Source organism: Pipistrellus kuhlii, unplaced genomic scaffold (genome assembly GCF_014108245.1).
Source record: "Pipistrellus kuhlii isolate mPipKuh1 unplaced genomic scaffold, mPipKuh1.p scaffold_m20_p_12, whole genome shotgun sequence".
Lineage (NCBI taxonomy): Eukaryota > Metazoa > Chordata > Mammalia > Chiroptera > Vespertilionidae > Pipistrellus > Pipistrellus kuhlii.
This window is the reverse complement of record NW_023425427.1, coordinates 35,528,980-35,542,617: the sequence shown is the minus strand read 5'-3', so window position 1 is coordinate 35,542,617 and position 13,638 is coordinate 35,528,980. Positions and strand designations below refer to the sequence as shown.

Below are 13,638 nucleotides of genomic sequence, written 5' to 3'. Positions count from 1 at the left end.
TTCCTTTGATAAAGCCAGTTAGCTAACACATGGTGACTTCAATCACCCAATGAATTTAGGATGAACCACCTGTGACAAATGTGATGTCAAGTCCTCTCACTTAAGGACTAGTTCCTGGTTTATCATGAGAAAATGTAAGTAATGAGTTGAATTTGCTTGGCCATAAGAAAGAATAAGATTTCTTTCTCTCTTTGTAATCTACAAGCAGATTACTTTTGATGTGCAATACCTTCTGGATTAATGCTTATTCAGTAATAAAACTGTTTTCTTTCTAGCTTCTCCCTGCTGTTAGCCTCACCTTAATACAACGTACCCTCTCTATCACTTCTCCAACCATTTGGTCAAAGGCCCCTATACACTCTTAAAAATTACTGAAAAAAATTACTATAAAAAGAATGCTTCTGTGAGAAGAGTAGCATTGTTTTATATTTTAAAAGTTTCTTTACTGTTTGGTTTAATAGAGAGTATAAGAGTATAACCTCTGGAAATTTCCACTATCTACTCATGAAAAAAGGAGAGGGAAAAGGCAAATAACATCTTAGTATTAGTATTAAAATAACTTTTGGTAACAGACTCCCTAGAGGTCCCCATACTTTGAAAACTGATGTTCTGCACCAAAGGTAGAGGTGGAGGGGGGAAAAGGTAATTCAAATTCCTAAAATATGACTCCCACAATGTTCCCTGGATAAAGCCTCTAAATCACATGTGTCAAACACAAGGCCCGAGGGCCAAATCCGTCCCGCCAGGCCTTGCAATGTGGCCCGCACCGCGCTGTCATCACTGCACTCCGCTGCGTTTCCATCACAATGACAGTTTATGACTGTTCAGTAAACCATTCGGCCCGCGATTTAGGCTGGATTTTAGATTTTGGCCCCTTCTCTGATTGAGTTCGACACCCCTACAAATCTTTCACCTACACAATGTTTACTAAATAAAGGCTGAACTCATTAACACGTTGTACAGCGCTCAATATAATTCTAGCCCCAAATGCTCCCTGTTTGCTCTGCAATTATGCCATTCACTTACAAGCCCTGATCCTCTTGCTCTTGTCCTCCTCTTAAAATAAACTTAAAAAAAAGTTAACTAATTCTTTCTATTAAAGTATAGTGACATATAATATGAGTTTCAGATATACAACATAATCAACATTTATATCTTATGAGGTGATCACAGTGATAAATCTAGTAACCATCTGACACCATCCAAAGTTATGATACCACTATCTTCCTTGTGCTGTACATTACACTCCTGTGACTTATTTTACAACTGGAAGTTTGTACTGTTTATTCCCTTTCACCATTTTCATCCATATCCCTAAGACATCTCCAACACCTGTAGGGTTATCATGCCTAGTGAAATAAGTCAGACAGAAAAGGACAAATATCCTATGATTTCACTTTATATAATATGTAGAATCTAAAAAATCTTGATCTTGAGCAAGCTATTTACCCTGTCTAGAATTCAGTTCCTTCATGCTTAAAATGAGAAACTAATAAATATTCTCCAAGGATTCTTATGAGGATTAAAATGAGATAATCCATGACATGCATTTAAGCCCAATGTAAATACATGAGAAATTTTTGCTACTATTATCCTATATAATAAAAGGCTAATATGCAAATTGTCCCCTTGATTGGGAGTTCAACCGCGAGTTTGACCAGGGGAGCCAGCCTGCCAACTGCCCCCCAGCTAGCCCCTCATCCAATCGCCTCCCCCACCCCAATCAGGGCAGGGCAGCTGGACCCCACCCATGCATGTATTCGTGCACCAGGCCTCTAGTAAATATATAAATGACAAACTATTAGTAATGGTAAAAATAAAGTTTGAAGTTTATGCTCTAAAATTTCATTTTACTGTACTAAAATATACTCACCAAAATATAGGACTTTCACCAGGTTCTTTCACTTTGTAGTATTCTTTGTCTTGTGGCAAGACTTTTGTTAACCCAAAATCTCCAATTTTAACTCTGTTTTCATTCTCTACCAATATATTCCTTGTTGCCAGATCCCTGTGGATATACCTTTTTGTACCAAGATATTCCATACCCTATGGATAAAAAATAGCATTTTTTCTTTCAGCCAGTTTTGTAAACATAAATAATTTCAATGGTCTTACTTATAATATTTATACTCCCTTAATTATCTAAGATAAATGAGAGGATTTCTTAACAATTACCTAAACATGTTCACTTCATCTACAACGAATAGCCAGAATATTAGGTACCTTGCATATTTGTGATGTATATTGCAAAAGTTTTTTATGATCTATTCGTTCTTTATGCTTTTGGAGATAGTCTCGTAAACTTCCATATGGTAAATATTCCATAATTAATCGTAGATTACGCCGGCCTTTGAAAACACAAATGGGAATATAATGTAAACTTTGCCAGATTTTACTGATGAAATATTAAAAAACAACCATACATAAATGACTTAAAGATATATAAAATCTGGGTCTAAGATTAAATAATTTGATTATATAATAAATTAAAGGTGAAATAGTAAAGAACATAGGCTTTTTGAATCAAAATAGTTGTTTTAGTCTTCTGTAACCCTGTATGCAAATCAAAATAAGCTGAGAAAACTTCCTTTCTCCTCATTTTGTACTGAACAAAAAGTATCTAATTTAAATATTATATTTTTAAAGAAAATATGAACAGAGACAATTTCTTTCTTTGAAAATGATATTCACTTAATAAGCATAAGCAAGGGTGATAACAACCATTTAAAGTGAAGGGAATGATTAACTGACTAGCCAGAGACTTCCTGTAGTTACAGTTCACCATCACCAAGCAGTCTTCAGACTTCTCTCTCTGGGCACTGTTACATTATAAGTCCACATCTTGAGACAGGATATTTCTATTACCCAGGATGCCAAAATGTAGCTTGAGTTCAAAATATTATAGGTTTCAATGGGCAACATACCAGCACTGTAGCACACTCCCTTGTACTTCACAATGTTGTCATGCTGCAGGGATTTAAGGATTTCAATTTCCCTTTCAAAGTCTCTGAGGTGCTCTTCAGTACTGTGCTGGAGCTTTTTCACAGCCACCACCTCCCCAGTGTTGTCTTGTAGAGGGTCATACCGGCACATCTCGACACTTCCAAAATTACCCTGAACAATACAGCACATTCAGATAGAAATCTCATTTTCCACACAAACACTAACAAATTCTAATTACATGAGCAATTCCAACAGCCAGAATTAACACACATCCCCAAGCATAGATTAGGTAACTTTCAGGACAAAAAAGAAAATAGTAATTCCACAAGTGGGTAGTAAACATATATATTTAATTTCTTTAAAGGAATTAAAAGCTAAAATACAATATAAACAATTTCCAAAAGCTTTTAGACACATATCATGAACATTAATTATTAAGGCAACCCAAGGGAGATGCTATCTATCACTAACTTCAAGGAAGAACTTAGCTTTTTCACAATACATCCTTTGGTATCACTCACTGTCAGTGAGCTGGATGGAGTAAGGGCCTATTATGGACTGAATGTGTAGGTCTCCCCAAAATTCATATGATAAAACCTAACCCCCTAATGAATGTATTTGGAGACTGGGCCTGTGAAGAGACGATAAAGGATAAATGGAGTCATAAGGGTGAGGCCTTCATCTGATAGAGCTGGTACTTTTAGAAGAAGAAGAAGAAGAAGAGCCCTGACTAGTGTGGGTCAGTGCTTAGTGTCTCGGCCCAAGCACCAAAGGGGAGAGGGTTCAATTCCTGGTCAATGCTACGTATGTGGGTTGCAGGTTCAATCCCCAACCCCAATGAGGGCACGTATGGGAGGCAACCAGTCGATGTATCTCTCACATCGATGTTTGTCTCTCTTTTTCCTCCTCCCTCTAAAAATCAATGGGAAAAAAAAATCGCAGGTGAGGATTCACACACACACACACACACACACACACACACACACACACACGAAGAGGAAGAGGCACTAAAGCTCTCTGTCAATAAGGTGCCAAATGAGTACCAATAAGAGAGCCCTCACCAGCAACCAAACCCTGTCGGAACCTTGATTTCAGGTTCCAGCCTCTGAACCTATCAGAAATAAATATCTAATAGCAAAGCCACTAAGTCTATGGTATTTTCTTATGTCAGCCTGAGCAGATTAGTACATAGTCTGTATTATTTGCTCAAGAAAGTAAATTTTTAGCCTATGGGATGTTCCCACTTTTTTTTAGGGTGAGTCATTAAAGAAACCTCTTCTCTTTTTATTTAAGATTTATTATCTATACAGATATATAATATTTACAATTATATTCATATATAATATTTACAATTAAATTCTGGGTATTAATCAAAGTAATATATTTTGGATATTATTGCATTCTTAAAGAACAGAACAACATAGTGTTGAGCTAAAGTTTCTAATAGACTATTTTCAGTTATATTTTTGAAGTCAATTTAAAAAAAAACTTTGACCACATATAAGCTCAAAGTTAAATCTCTAATTACACAGGCCACACATCAGAGATAAGATGTCACTACTGAGATTAGGTTATAAAAAGACCATGGTTTCCACATTGGGTGTCTGCCCTCAGCTGCCATGTTGTGAGAGGCCTTGTAAGTGAACACAGTCCAGTCAACATCTAGACTCTGAACAACAAGATGATTTCTTCCTCAGATGACTAAACAAGGAAGTGAGTAGGAAGGCTTACTGGTTGGTGTGGCTCAGTTGGTTGGAGCATCCTGTACATCAAAAGGTTACACGTCCAATTCCCAGGCAGCACACATACCTAGGTTGCCCATTTGTTGTTATGGTGCATATGACAGGCAACCAACAAATGTTTGTCTCTCACATCAATATTTCTCTCTCTTCCTTTCTCTAAAATCAATAAATATATCCTCAGTTGAGGATTTAAAAGAAGAAGGGCTTAATTTTCCCTTTCTCTATTTCATAAATAAAACACCCTCTACCCAGAACCAGTCCCATGGCCAAATCGATTGGGGAAATATTACCTAATTTTTTAAGATGTTCAATGCATATTACATGTTAAAGATTCTGAAAAGTTCTTTTTAAAGACAGTTGTTTAACACAGCACTTCTCCAACATCTGACAACTAAATTTTTTTCTACAAATACTCCTTAAAAGTCTTATGAAATGTTAACTTCAGAGAATTTTTAAAGCATTTTTTTCCTAAATAAAATGTTCTATGGCCATAATTTAACTATTTAAAAAACTTATTTCATCTTACCTTGCCAAGTTGCTGCAGAAATTTCAAGTGTCTCTCTTCAAACTGAGTAGGGTCTTGGTCTTCAAAAGCACCAGAAAACCCTAGGGCACCTATCCTCATATTTGGTAACATGTCATTCTCTAGTAATATTTCATAATCTGCAGAAATAAAGGCTATTATACCATAAGCTGGCAAATAAATTATCTGGGTTAATATGTATTCAAGCTGACCAAAATATATTAATGGAGCCTCAACTTATTACCCACAATCTGACAGGCTTTCAAGAAAGATTTTTACAAAGGATAATTACTTTATAAAATAGGCAGTTTTTATATTCATAAAGAATATATTCTGATTTTGTTGTGATATTAATAATACTGGAAAAGGAAATATCTGTAGGTCAGACATATGCATATTTAGCTACATTTTTAAAGGAGTGGACATTCAAAAATAAATCTATTCCATGTTTAGAAAAATTATAAAATGTATGAAAACTAGTTTAAAAAAATAATTGTTTTTTAAAAACTCAAATAAGACAAACTTTTATAACATACTATTCATCAAGTAGCAGACTAAAACTGGGTGAGTGGAGAAAAAGCCTTTTTTAATGTAAAAATTGCTCAATCAAGGAGTCTAGAATATATGTAAAGTCATATGGCCATATAAGATTCTAAAGGACATCAAAGAACTTATTGGGAGGGTTACAAAATTAGTAAAGATTTGTTAAATAGAACAAAAATAGAAAGATAGTTGGAGAATCATTAAGATTGTTCCATCAATACATACCCGGAGTAAACAAACTATTAAGATCTCGTATGATGGCTCTGAAAGAAGGTCTAAAATCTGGTTCATAATCCATACAATTATTAATAAGATTTGCTAATTCTGTCCACTTTGGTGCAGGAAGCTGGTGTCTATCTTCATAAAACTGTAGCTTCTATAATTAAAGAACCACACATTAAGAATTGTGTAATACCTTATCAACCCCTTCTTTTTTAACATTAGATGGGCTAAAAAATATAAAATCATGTGAAAGAGAATCATCAAGGATCACAAAATTAATCCAACTCCACAGTCTATATAAACTTACTCTTTGAGAATCCAAAGCACTGAGAGGCTTATCTCCTCCACTGCAGATTTCCCACAAAGTGGTACCAAAACTCCATTTGTCTGTTGCCAAGTTTAAGTTTTTAGGATTTTCAATACATTCAGGTGGTACCCATGGTATTCTCTCCTGAAGAACTTTTAAGTGATAGGAACATAATATGGTTAAATGGTTCTCATAAGTAATTCTTTTATATGCAAATAATTTTCAAACTGATTTGAATTATCTTCTCATTTAAGATCTCATTTTTAACAAAGACAACACTGAGATCCATAAAGACTGAATAATTTACCCAAAAACACACAATTTATTATTAGCACTAAGAGAATTAGAATCCTATACAACAAATCCTGGATCAACTAAACTTTTTCCCATAAATCACCAATTTTAAGCCCATATGCCCCAAGAATTTTTAAAACATGTAATACCTAACTACTTAGTCAGGGGCAATGACCTCTTTTCCTTAAACTGTCAAATAAAAAATTACAACAGCCAACACAACAATAGACATCCCGTGTGAATGCATCAAAGTTATACTTTTTTTTTTTTAAGATCAGCAAAAAAATATATTTTTGGTGTGCCACAGAATTTTAGTAATTAGTTTGTGGGCCATAAGACAAAAAAGGTTGAAAATTGCTGCATTGTCATAGTGTCTCTCTACCCATTCCTATTAATTTTGCATTCAAAAAAAATTTTTCCCATACAATTTATCTTAAAATTGTCTCTTGATATTTTTTGTGTGTGTCTGTGTTTTTGTGTGTGTTTTTTTGTTTGTTTTTTTACAATATTTAAGTAGTAAAGGTAAAGTGAGCATCATTCTAATCTGTTTTAAATAGTAGCGGTAGTTCTATTTTGTGGATGAAAAAATAAGAACCAATAGGCAGATGAATGACTTAATTTTAGTAAGATATACAGGTACAGAATCAATATATGTGGGTTCTGTACAGACCATAAAATATCCTCAAAAAACAGTATTCAGAAAAGAGCACTTTAATTTCACCTTCTGGTATTCTGGGATAGGTAGGTAGGTAGGTAGGTAGGTAGGCAGGCAGGTAGGTAGATAGATAAAAATGAAGGATAATCTGTTGCCTTTTTTGGTATATTCAAAGAGTACATGTGCCTTCCTCCTTCACCATATGAACTCATTTTCTCTTTCTTCACATCACATTCCAGAGGGTAAAATTTCACTGAGTACCAGATCTAAGATTCTATAACATTTTCTGCCTTATAATCCCTCTTCACTGTTAGATAAGCCATCAAGTTTAAGTACTATTGGTTCAGGATACCATAAATCAATGCACAAAACTTGGTCAACTTTGATTCTAAATTTAGAACATTTGATTGGAGAAATTAGGTAAGATAATGAAATACAGTTACATTATTTGGACCAAAATAATTCCTCTCAACTATTAAACTGAATTTCCATTTTAACTATACATGGTAAGTAGGTTAACAAACAAAAGAAATATTTTTTTGGTGTTTTGTGTTTTTTGTTTGTTTGTTTGTTTGTTTTTTTGTGCGCGTTTCTTTTTTTGTTGTTTTTTTTTTAAAAAAAAATATTGATTATTTATTTATTTTTTATTTTTTTACAGAGAGGAAGAGAGAGGGATAGAGAGTTTGAAACATCGATGAGAGAGAATCATCGATCAGCTGCCTCTTGCACATCCCCTACTGGGGATGTGCCCGCAACCAAGGTACATGCCCTTGACCGGAATCAAACCCAGGACCTTTCAGTCCACAGACTATCCACTGAGCCAAACTGGTTTTGGCATGTGTGTGTGTTTTTAAAAACGCTTTTAAAAGTCAGGAGTAGCTGAATTAAACTAAATAAAAACTCAAACTACATAAACATATCTTCTCAAATTTTTATTTAGTGACTATGGAAAGAAAAATTTAGAAAATTTACTTGTGGCTCAAAGAATAATAGAAAAATTTACTTCAAAAATGGATAAAATCTGCACTTCCATACATAATTAAGAATTAAAACTGGTGTTTAAAAATTGTGTATAAAATAGTAAAGAAAACAAAAGTCATTTGACAAAGGTATGAGAAGTACACATCTAAAGAATATCCCAGTATTTAGAGGAATGCACTAGATGACAAAGGAAAGGACTTATTAATTAATAAGAAAGAGACAGAGGGTAAAACTGGCTAAGTATTCCAAAAAATGCCAATTTAGATACATTGCACAACATCAAAATAAACTCCAGTTCAAAGAACAGAACATGTAAACAAAAAAACATACAATATTTAGAAAAAACATTTAGGTAAATATTTGCTCTGTTGATTGGAAAGAATTTTCAAAGTATAAAAGCAGTGGAAGAAATTATAAAACAAAAACTATCAATAAATTTTCCTATTTAAACAATTTTAAGGTTAAAAAATTAAAAGGTAAATCAGGATTGTAAAGAATTCAACCAAAATGAGAAAGGTTAGCCAGGACTGGTTTGGATAGAGCGTTGGCCTGCGGACTGAAAGGTCCCAGGTTCGATTTCGGTCAAGGGCATGTACCTGGGTTGCGAGCACATCCCTAGAGGTGAATGTGCAGGAGGCAGCTGATCGATGATTCTCTCACATCGATGTTTCTAACTAACTATCCCTCTCCTTTCCACTCTGTAAAAAATAAAAAATAAATAAATAAATATATATATATATATATATATATATATATATATATATATATATATATATATATATTTTTTTTTAATGAGAAAGGTTAACCAAATTGTTTCATGAAAAATACACACATATAAAAAAAATTCACTAAGACCCAAAGAGAAAAATGAACAAAAGATGTGAAGAAACAGTGCAGTAAAAAACAAACACATGCCCGCTGGTGTGGCTAAGTGGTTTAGCATTAACCTATGAACTAAGAGGCCATGGTTTGATTCCCAGTCAGGGTATATGACTGGGTTGCAGGCTTTAGCCCCACTGTGGGTGTGCAGGAGGCAGCCGATCAATGGTTCCTTCTCATCATTGATGTTTCTATCTCTCTCTACCTCTGCCTCCCTTCTGAAATAAAAATATATTTTAAAAATGAAAATAAATAAAACAATTAGAAATATACAATAAATTTATGAAAAACTCTTTAGTGTCATGAATAATCACAGAACAACAGAGCAAAACAGTGAGGTGTGATTTTAACATTTTAAGAGCTCTCCAATGCTTGAAAGCCCTCTGAGGTCACCGAGTACTGCTTTTTCAGAGAGCTCCCTGATGATTTGTATTGAGAGCCTTAAAAATGTTCCCATCCCTTGATCCAATAATTGCACTGTAGTGATCTACTCTAAGGAAATATTCAGAAATATAGCTAAGATTTTCACATATTATCATAGTCTCTAAATAAATAAATAAATGTAAAAATAAATAAAAATGAATAAAATCTGATCTTTCATACATAATTAGGGATTAACACTTTTTAAAAATTATCTTTATCAGCCCTAGTCAGTTTGGCTCAGTGGACAGAGCATTGGCCCGGGGATTGAAGGGTCACAAGTTCAATTCCAGTCAAGGGTACATACCGTATTTTTCGGACCATAAGACGCACTTTTTTCCCCCCAGAAGTGGGGGGGAAAAGACCCTGCGTCTTATGGTCCAAATATAGCCTACACATATACTTTAAAAAAAAGTTTTTTTACTTGCCCGGCTCAGTGTGGTCTCTGTGTGCTTGCCCGGCTCTAAAATGGTTCTAAATGCTGCTGTTTACTTTACAGGGTTGATTACATGTGTTTATGACTATGATGTTGGGTTTTAATGCACATAAAATATTTTAGGACACTATTTGTTTCAGAATCTTTTTTTCTTCATTTCCCTTCTCTAAAAACTGGTGCGTCTTATGGTCCGGAGCGTCCTATGGTCCGAAAAATACGGTACTTAAGTTGCAGGCTCAATCCCTGGCCCAGTTGGGGCACATGCAGGAGGCAACCAATCAATGTGTCTCTCTCACACTGATGTTTATTTCTGTCTCCCTCCCTTCTACTCTCTCTAAAAATTAATGGAAAAATATCCTTGGGTGAGGATTAAAAACAACAACAAAATAATTATCTCTATCTAATGTATCATTTGCAAATACATTCTTCCATATAGTGAACACCCTTTTCATTTTGTTGATGGTTTCTTTTGCTGTGCGAAAGCTTTTTATTTTGATATAGTCCCATTTGTTTATTTTATTTTTTGTTTCCCTCACCCTAGGGCAGTGGTCTGTAAACTCCTTAGTCAACAAAGCGGCAAACCTCGGCTTGTGAGTCGCATGTGGCTTGTGAGCTGCAGCTTGCCAACCACTGCCCTAGGAGATATATCAGCAAACACACTGCTAGGAGAGATGTCTGAAATTTTGCTGCCTATAGGTTTCTTCTAGGATTTTTATGACCTCACAACTTAGTCTTTTATTCATTTTTAGTTACTCTTTAAAAAAAAAAATTTTTTTTTCCAGAGAGGAAATGAGAGAGAGAATAGAAACATCAATGATGAGAGAGAATCATTGATCAGCTGCCTCCTAGACGCCCCTTACTGGGGATCAAGCCCACAACCCAGGCATGTGCCCTTGACCAGAATTGAATCTGGGACCCTTTAATCCGCAGGTCGATGCTCTAGCCACTGAGCCAATCTGGCTAGGGCTTGAGTTTATTCTTGTGCATGGTGTAAGCTGGTGGTGTAGTTTTATTTATTTATTTATTTATTTATTTATTTAATTTGCATGTACCTGTCCAATTTTCCCAATACCATTTATTGAAGAGACTGTCTTGACTCCATTGTATGCTCTTGCTTCCTTTGTCAAATATTAAAAGTAATGACTTGGGTTGATTTGTGGGGGTCTCTGTTGTGTTCCATTGATCTATAGGCCTGTGCTAGTGCCAGTACCAGGCAGTTTTGAGAACAGTGGCTTTTAGTATAACTTGATATCTGGTATTGTGATCCCTCCAACTTTGTTCTTCTTTCTAAAGGATCTTTTTGGCTCCACATAAATTTTTGGAGTACTTGTTCTAGATCTGTGTTATATGCTATTGGTATTTTAAAAGAGATTGCATTAAATCTATAAATTGCTTTGGGTAGTATGGACATTTTATACCTGCCGAGTATTAAGCTAAGCAAAATAAGCCAGTCAGAGAAAGACAAGTATCATATAATCTCACTCATATGTGAAGTCTAAAGAACAAAATAAAATAATGAACAAAATAGATCCAGAGGTACAGAAGTATAGAACAGACTGTCAAATCACAAAGGGAAGAGGGGTGGGGTTGGGTGAGGGCTAGAAGGAGTCAGTGGGGGAAAAAGAGGAACATCTCTAATACTCCCAACAATAAAGTAATTATTAAAACATTATTTTATAGTCCTGTGAACCCTGATAAAAGAAGATGCCTACTAAGAGGGGCTCCCGATAGCTAACTGGGCTCAAATTTAAAAACAAAAAACCCAGACATTTTGGTACAAGGGCTCTCATGCAAACTGCACTTTAGAAAGATGTCTACACTATCCTGCTAGCCTCTGCACTGAATTGATTACTGCATTGTATTTCTGCCATTTGAGTTAGTCCTTATAAAGGAGTTCCTAAAATCATATTTCAACCACAAGACTAAAATTTTCCCCATCCAATAGACCTGTGCAGCTGCAACCAATCAGAGGGGTCTATTCTGATCAGTAAGGACAGTGCTTTTTGGATCAATCAAACTGTGAGGATTTAGAGTATTCATTTGCATCAGGACAGACCAAACAAGGACCAGGATCTGGAACTTGTATCTATATAAGCCAGCTCCCCTCTGGCTCTACAAGGCACTTTTTATATACTTCAAATACTGAGAAACTGCACTTCCCTGGCTTCTCAGCAGAGGACGTAGAACAGACCAGTGCAGGCCAGAGCAGATTTGCACAGAACAGAGCAGACCAAAGCACGGGCACAGCAGATTAGCACAGTGCAAAGCAGACTGGCACAGAGCAGAGCCAGACCATCAAGGAGCAGAGCAGAGCTGTCTAGCCAGAGAGGGGCCTGGCCCCAGAGTTGTATTCACAGCAGTGCTATATCACAATTAAGCTGTTTTACACTAATAAAATTTCCTTTTTCGCCATATCCCAAATGGGGATTCCTGATGACATTGAATTAGCACTAAAACCGAGTAACATGCTTTTAAGGACAAATGGACAGAGACTAGGATGTAACTATAACTTAAATGAGATTGCTAAAAATGGAAGATACATTTTATTATTAATCAAGAACATGCCAATAAAATGGTTTAAGAAAAAATAACATGTTGTTTATGCAACCCTCCAAGTAAAGCTTAATAAAATATATAATCCCTATAGAACTTACTGTCCTTTGGCAAAACTGTAACACTAATGCCAGGATCACTAAGTTTGATGAAAGGAGGATTTCCTGCCTTCCTGTCTTCTTCTCTAATAAGTAGAATGTTTTTGGCACACACATTCCCATGAATAAGGTTTTTTTCTTCCTATTAGAGTAAAATATAAATACATTCAAATACCAATCCACAAATATATGAACATTTAATATGTCTTAAGCTCCAAATGGATTTTAAAAAGAAAAATAAGACTATTAATTAACAAACATTAATTTGGAGGTATGCTTTGAGATAATAAATGGAAATTTTATGGCAACACTGTGCTTCCTGTTTTACATTTTAAATGACACAATAATCCATGCTCAGAATAAAACAAATACATTAAAACTAACCAACGCCACTTCACTTTCTAAAGTTGAGATTTTAAGTAGTACCTAATTTTAGGCAGTGGCTGAGAGAAATACTATTTATTTTCAGCAGCAGAATATAGGTGTGCTCTGAGGAGTCTGATCCCTAGCTGGCCCTCTGGTATTGTGTTTCTCCAGAAATATTGTTTTCTTATTGGACATAATTTCTAATTGCCCACAAACACTACAACAAAGTATATTCTAAGGAGTTTTCTGCTATCCAGAGTTAGCACATTTCTGCATCATTTTTTATTAAATTCTTTAAACACAAGTGGCATAAACCTTAGATTGTGTGTCATCAATTTTAAGAGATTGGTGAAATGACAGAACTATTTGCAATAAAAGTGACTTTACATAAATAAATATATGCCTAAAATAATACCCTTCATAAAACAGATTATTTTAAATAAGTCAGTATCCATTTACAGATTTATTTCTTGTTCCCAGGTCAAGATCCTTTCTATTATACATTGCTTCACTGAACAGAATAAATTCCTGATGAAGAATATACTACTACTTTGACTGGGTGGCTCAGTTGGTTGGAGTGTCATCCCATACACCAAAAGGTTACAGGTTCGAGCCTCAGTCAGGCAGGTATGGGAGGCAGCCAATCAATGTTTTCTCTTACATCAATGTTTTTCTC

The 13,638-nt window shown here is 35.0% G+C and overlaps 1 protein-coding gene across 14 annotated transcripts in view; it reads right to left on the bottom strand.

Moving 5' to 3' along the window:
• Positions 1 to 13,638, bottom strand: part of JAK2 (Janus kinase 2) — a 91,990-nt gene that overhangs the window by 14,244 nt on the left and 64,108 nt on the right. For 11 of the 14 annotated variants that reach the window (XR_004987188.2, XM_036433979.2, XM_036433978.2 and 8 more), the window contains 7 exons: positions 12,600 to 12,738; positions 6,281 to 6,432; positions 5,977 to 6,127; positions 5,212 to 5,378; positions 2,925 to 3,114; positions 2,224 to 2,348; positions 1,874 to 2,046 (listed from right to left, as the gene is read on the bottom strand). Coding sequence is in view for 13 of the 14 variants with exons in the window: in XM_036433979.2 (XP_036289872.1) it covers positions 1,874 to 2,046; positions 2,224 to 2,348; positions 2,925 to 3,114; positions 5,212 to 5,378; positions 5,977 to 6,127; positions 6,281 to 6,432; positions 12,600 to 12,738 (1,097 nt within the window). In the remaining variant the exon portion in view is untranslated. The remainder of the gene's footprint in view (positions 1 to 1,873; positions 2,047 to 2,223; positions 2,349 to 2,924; positions 3,115 to 5,211; positions 5,379 to 5,976; positions 6,128 to 6,280; positions 6,433 to 12,599; positions 12,739 to 13,638) is intronic. The other 3 variants (XM_045580179.1, XM_036433970.2, XM_045580181.1) reach the window with 3 other exon arrangements.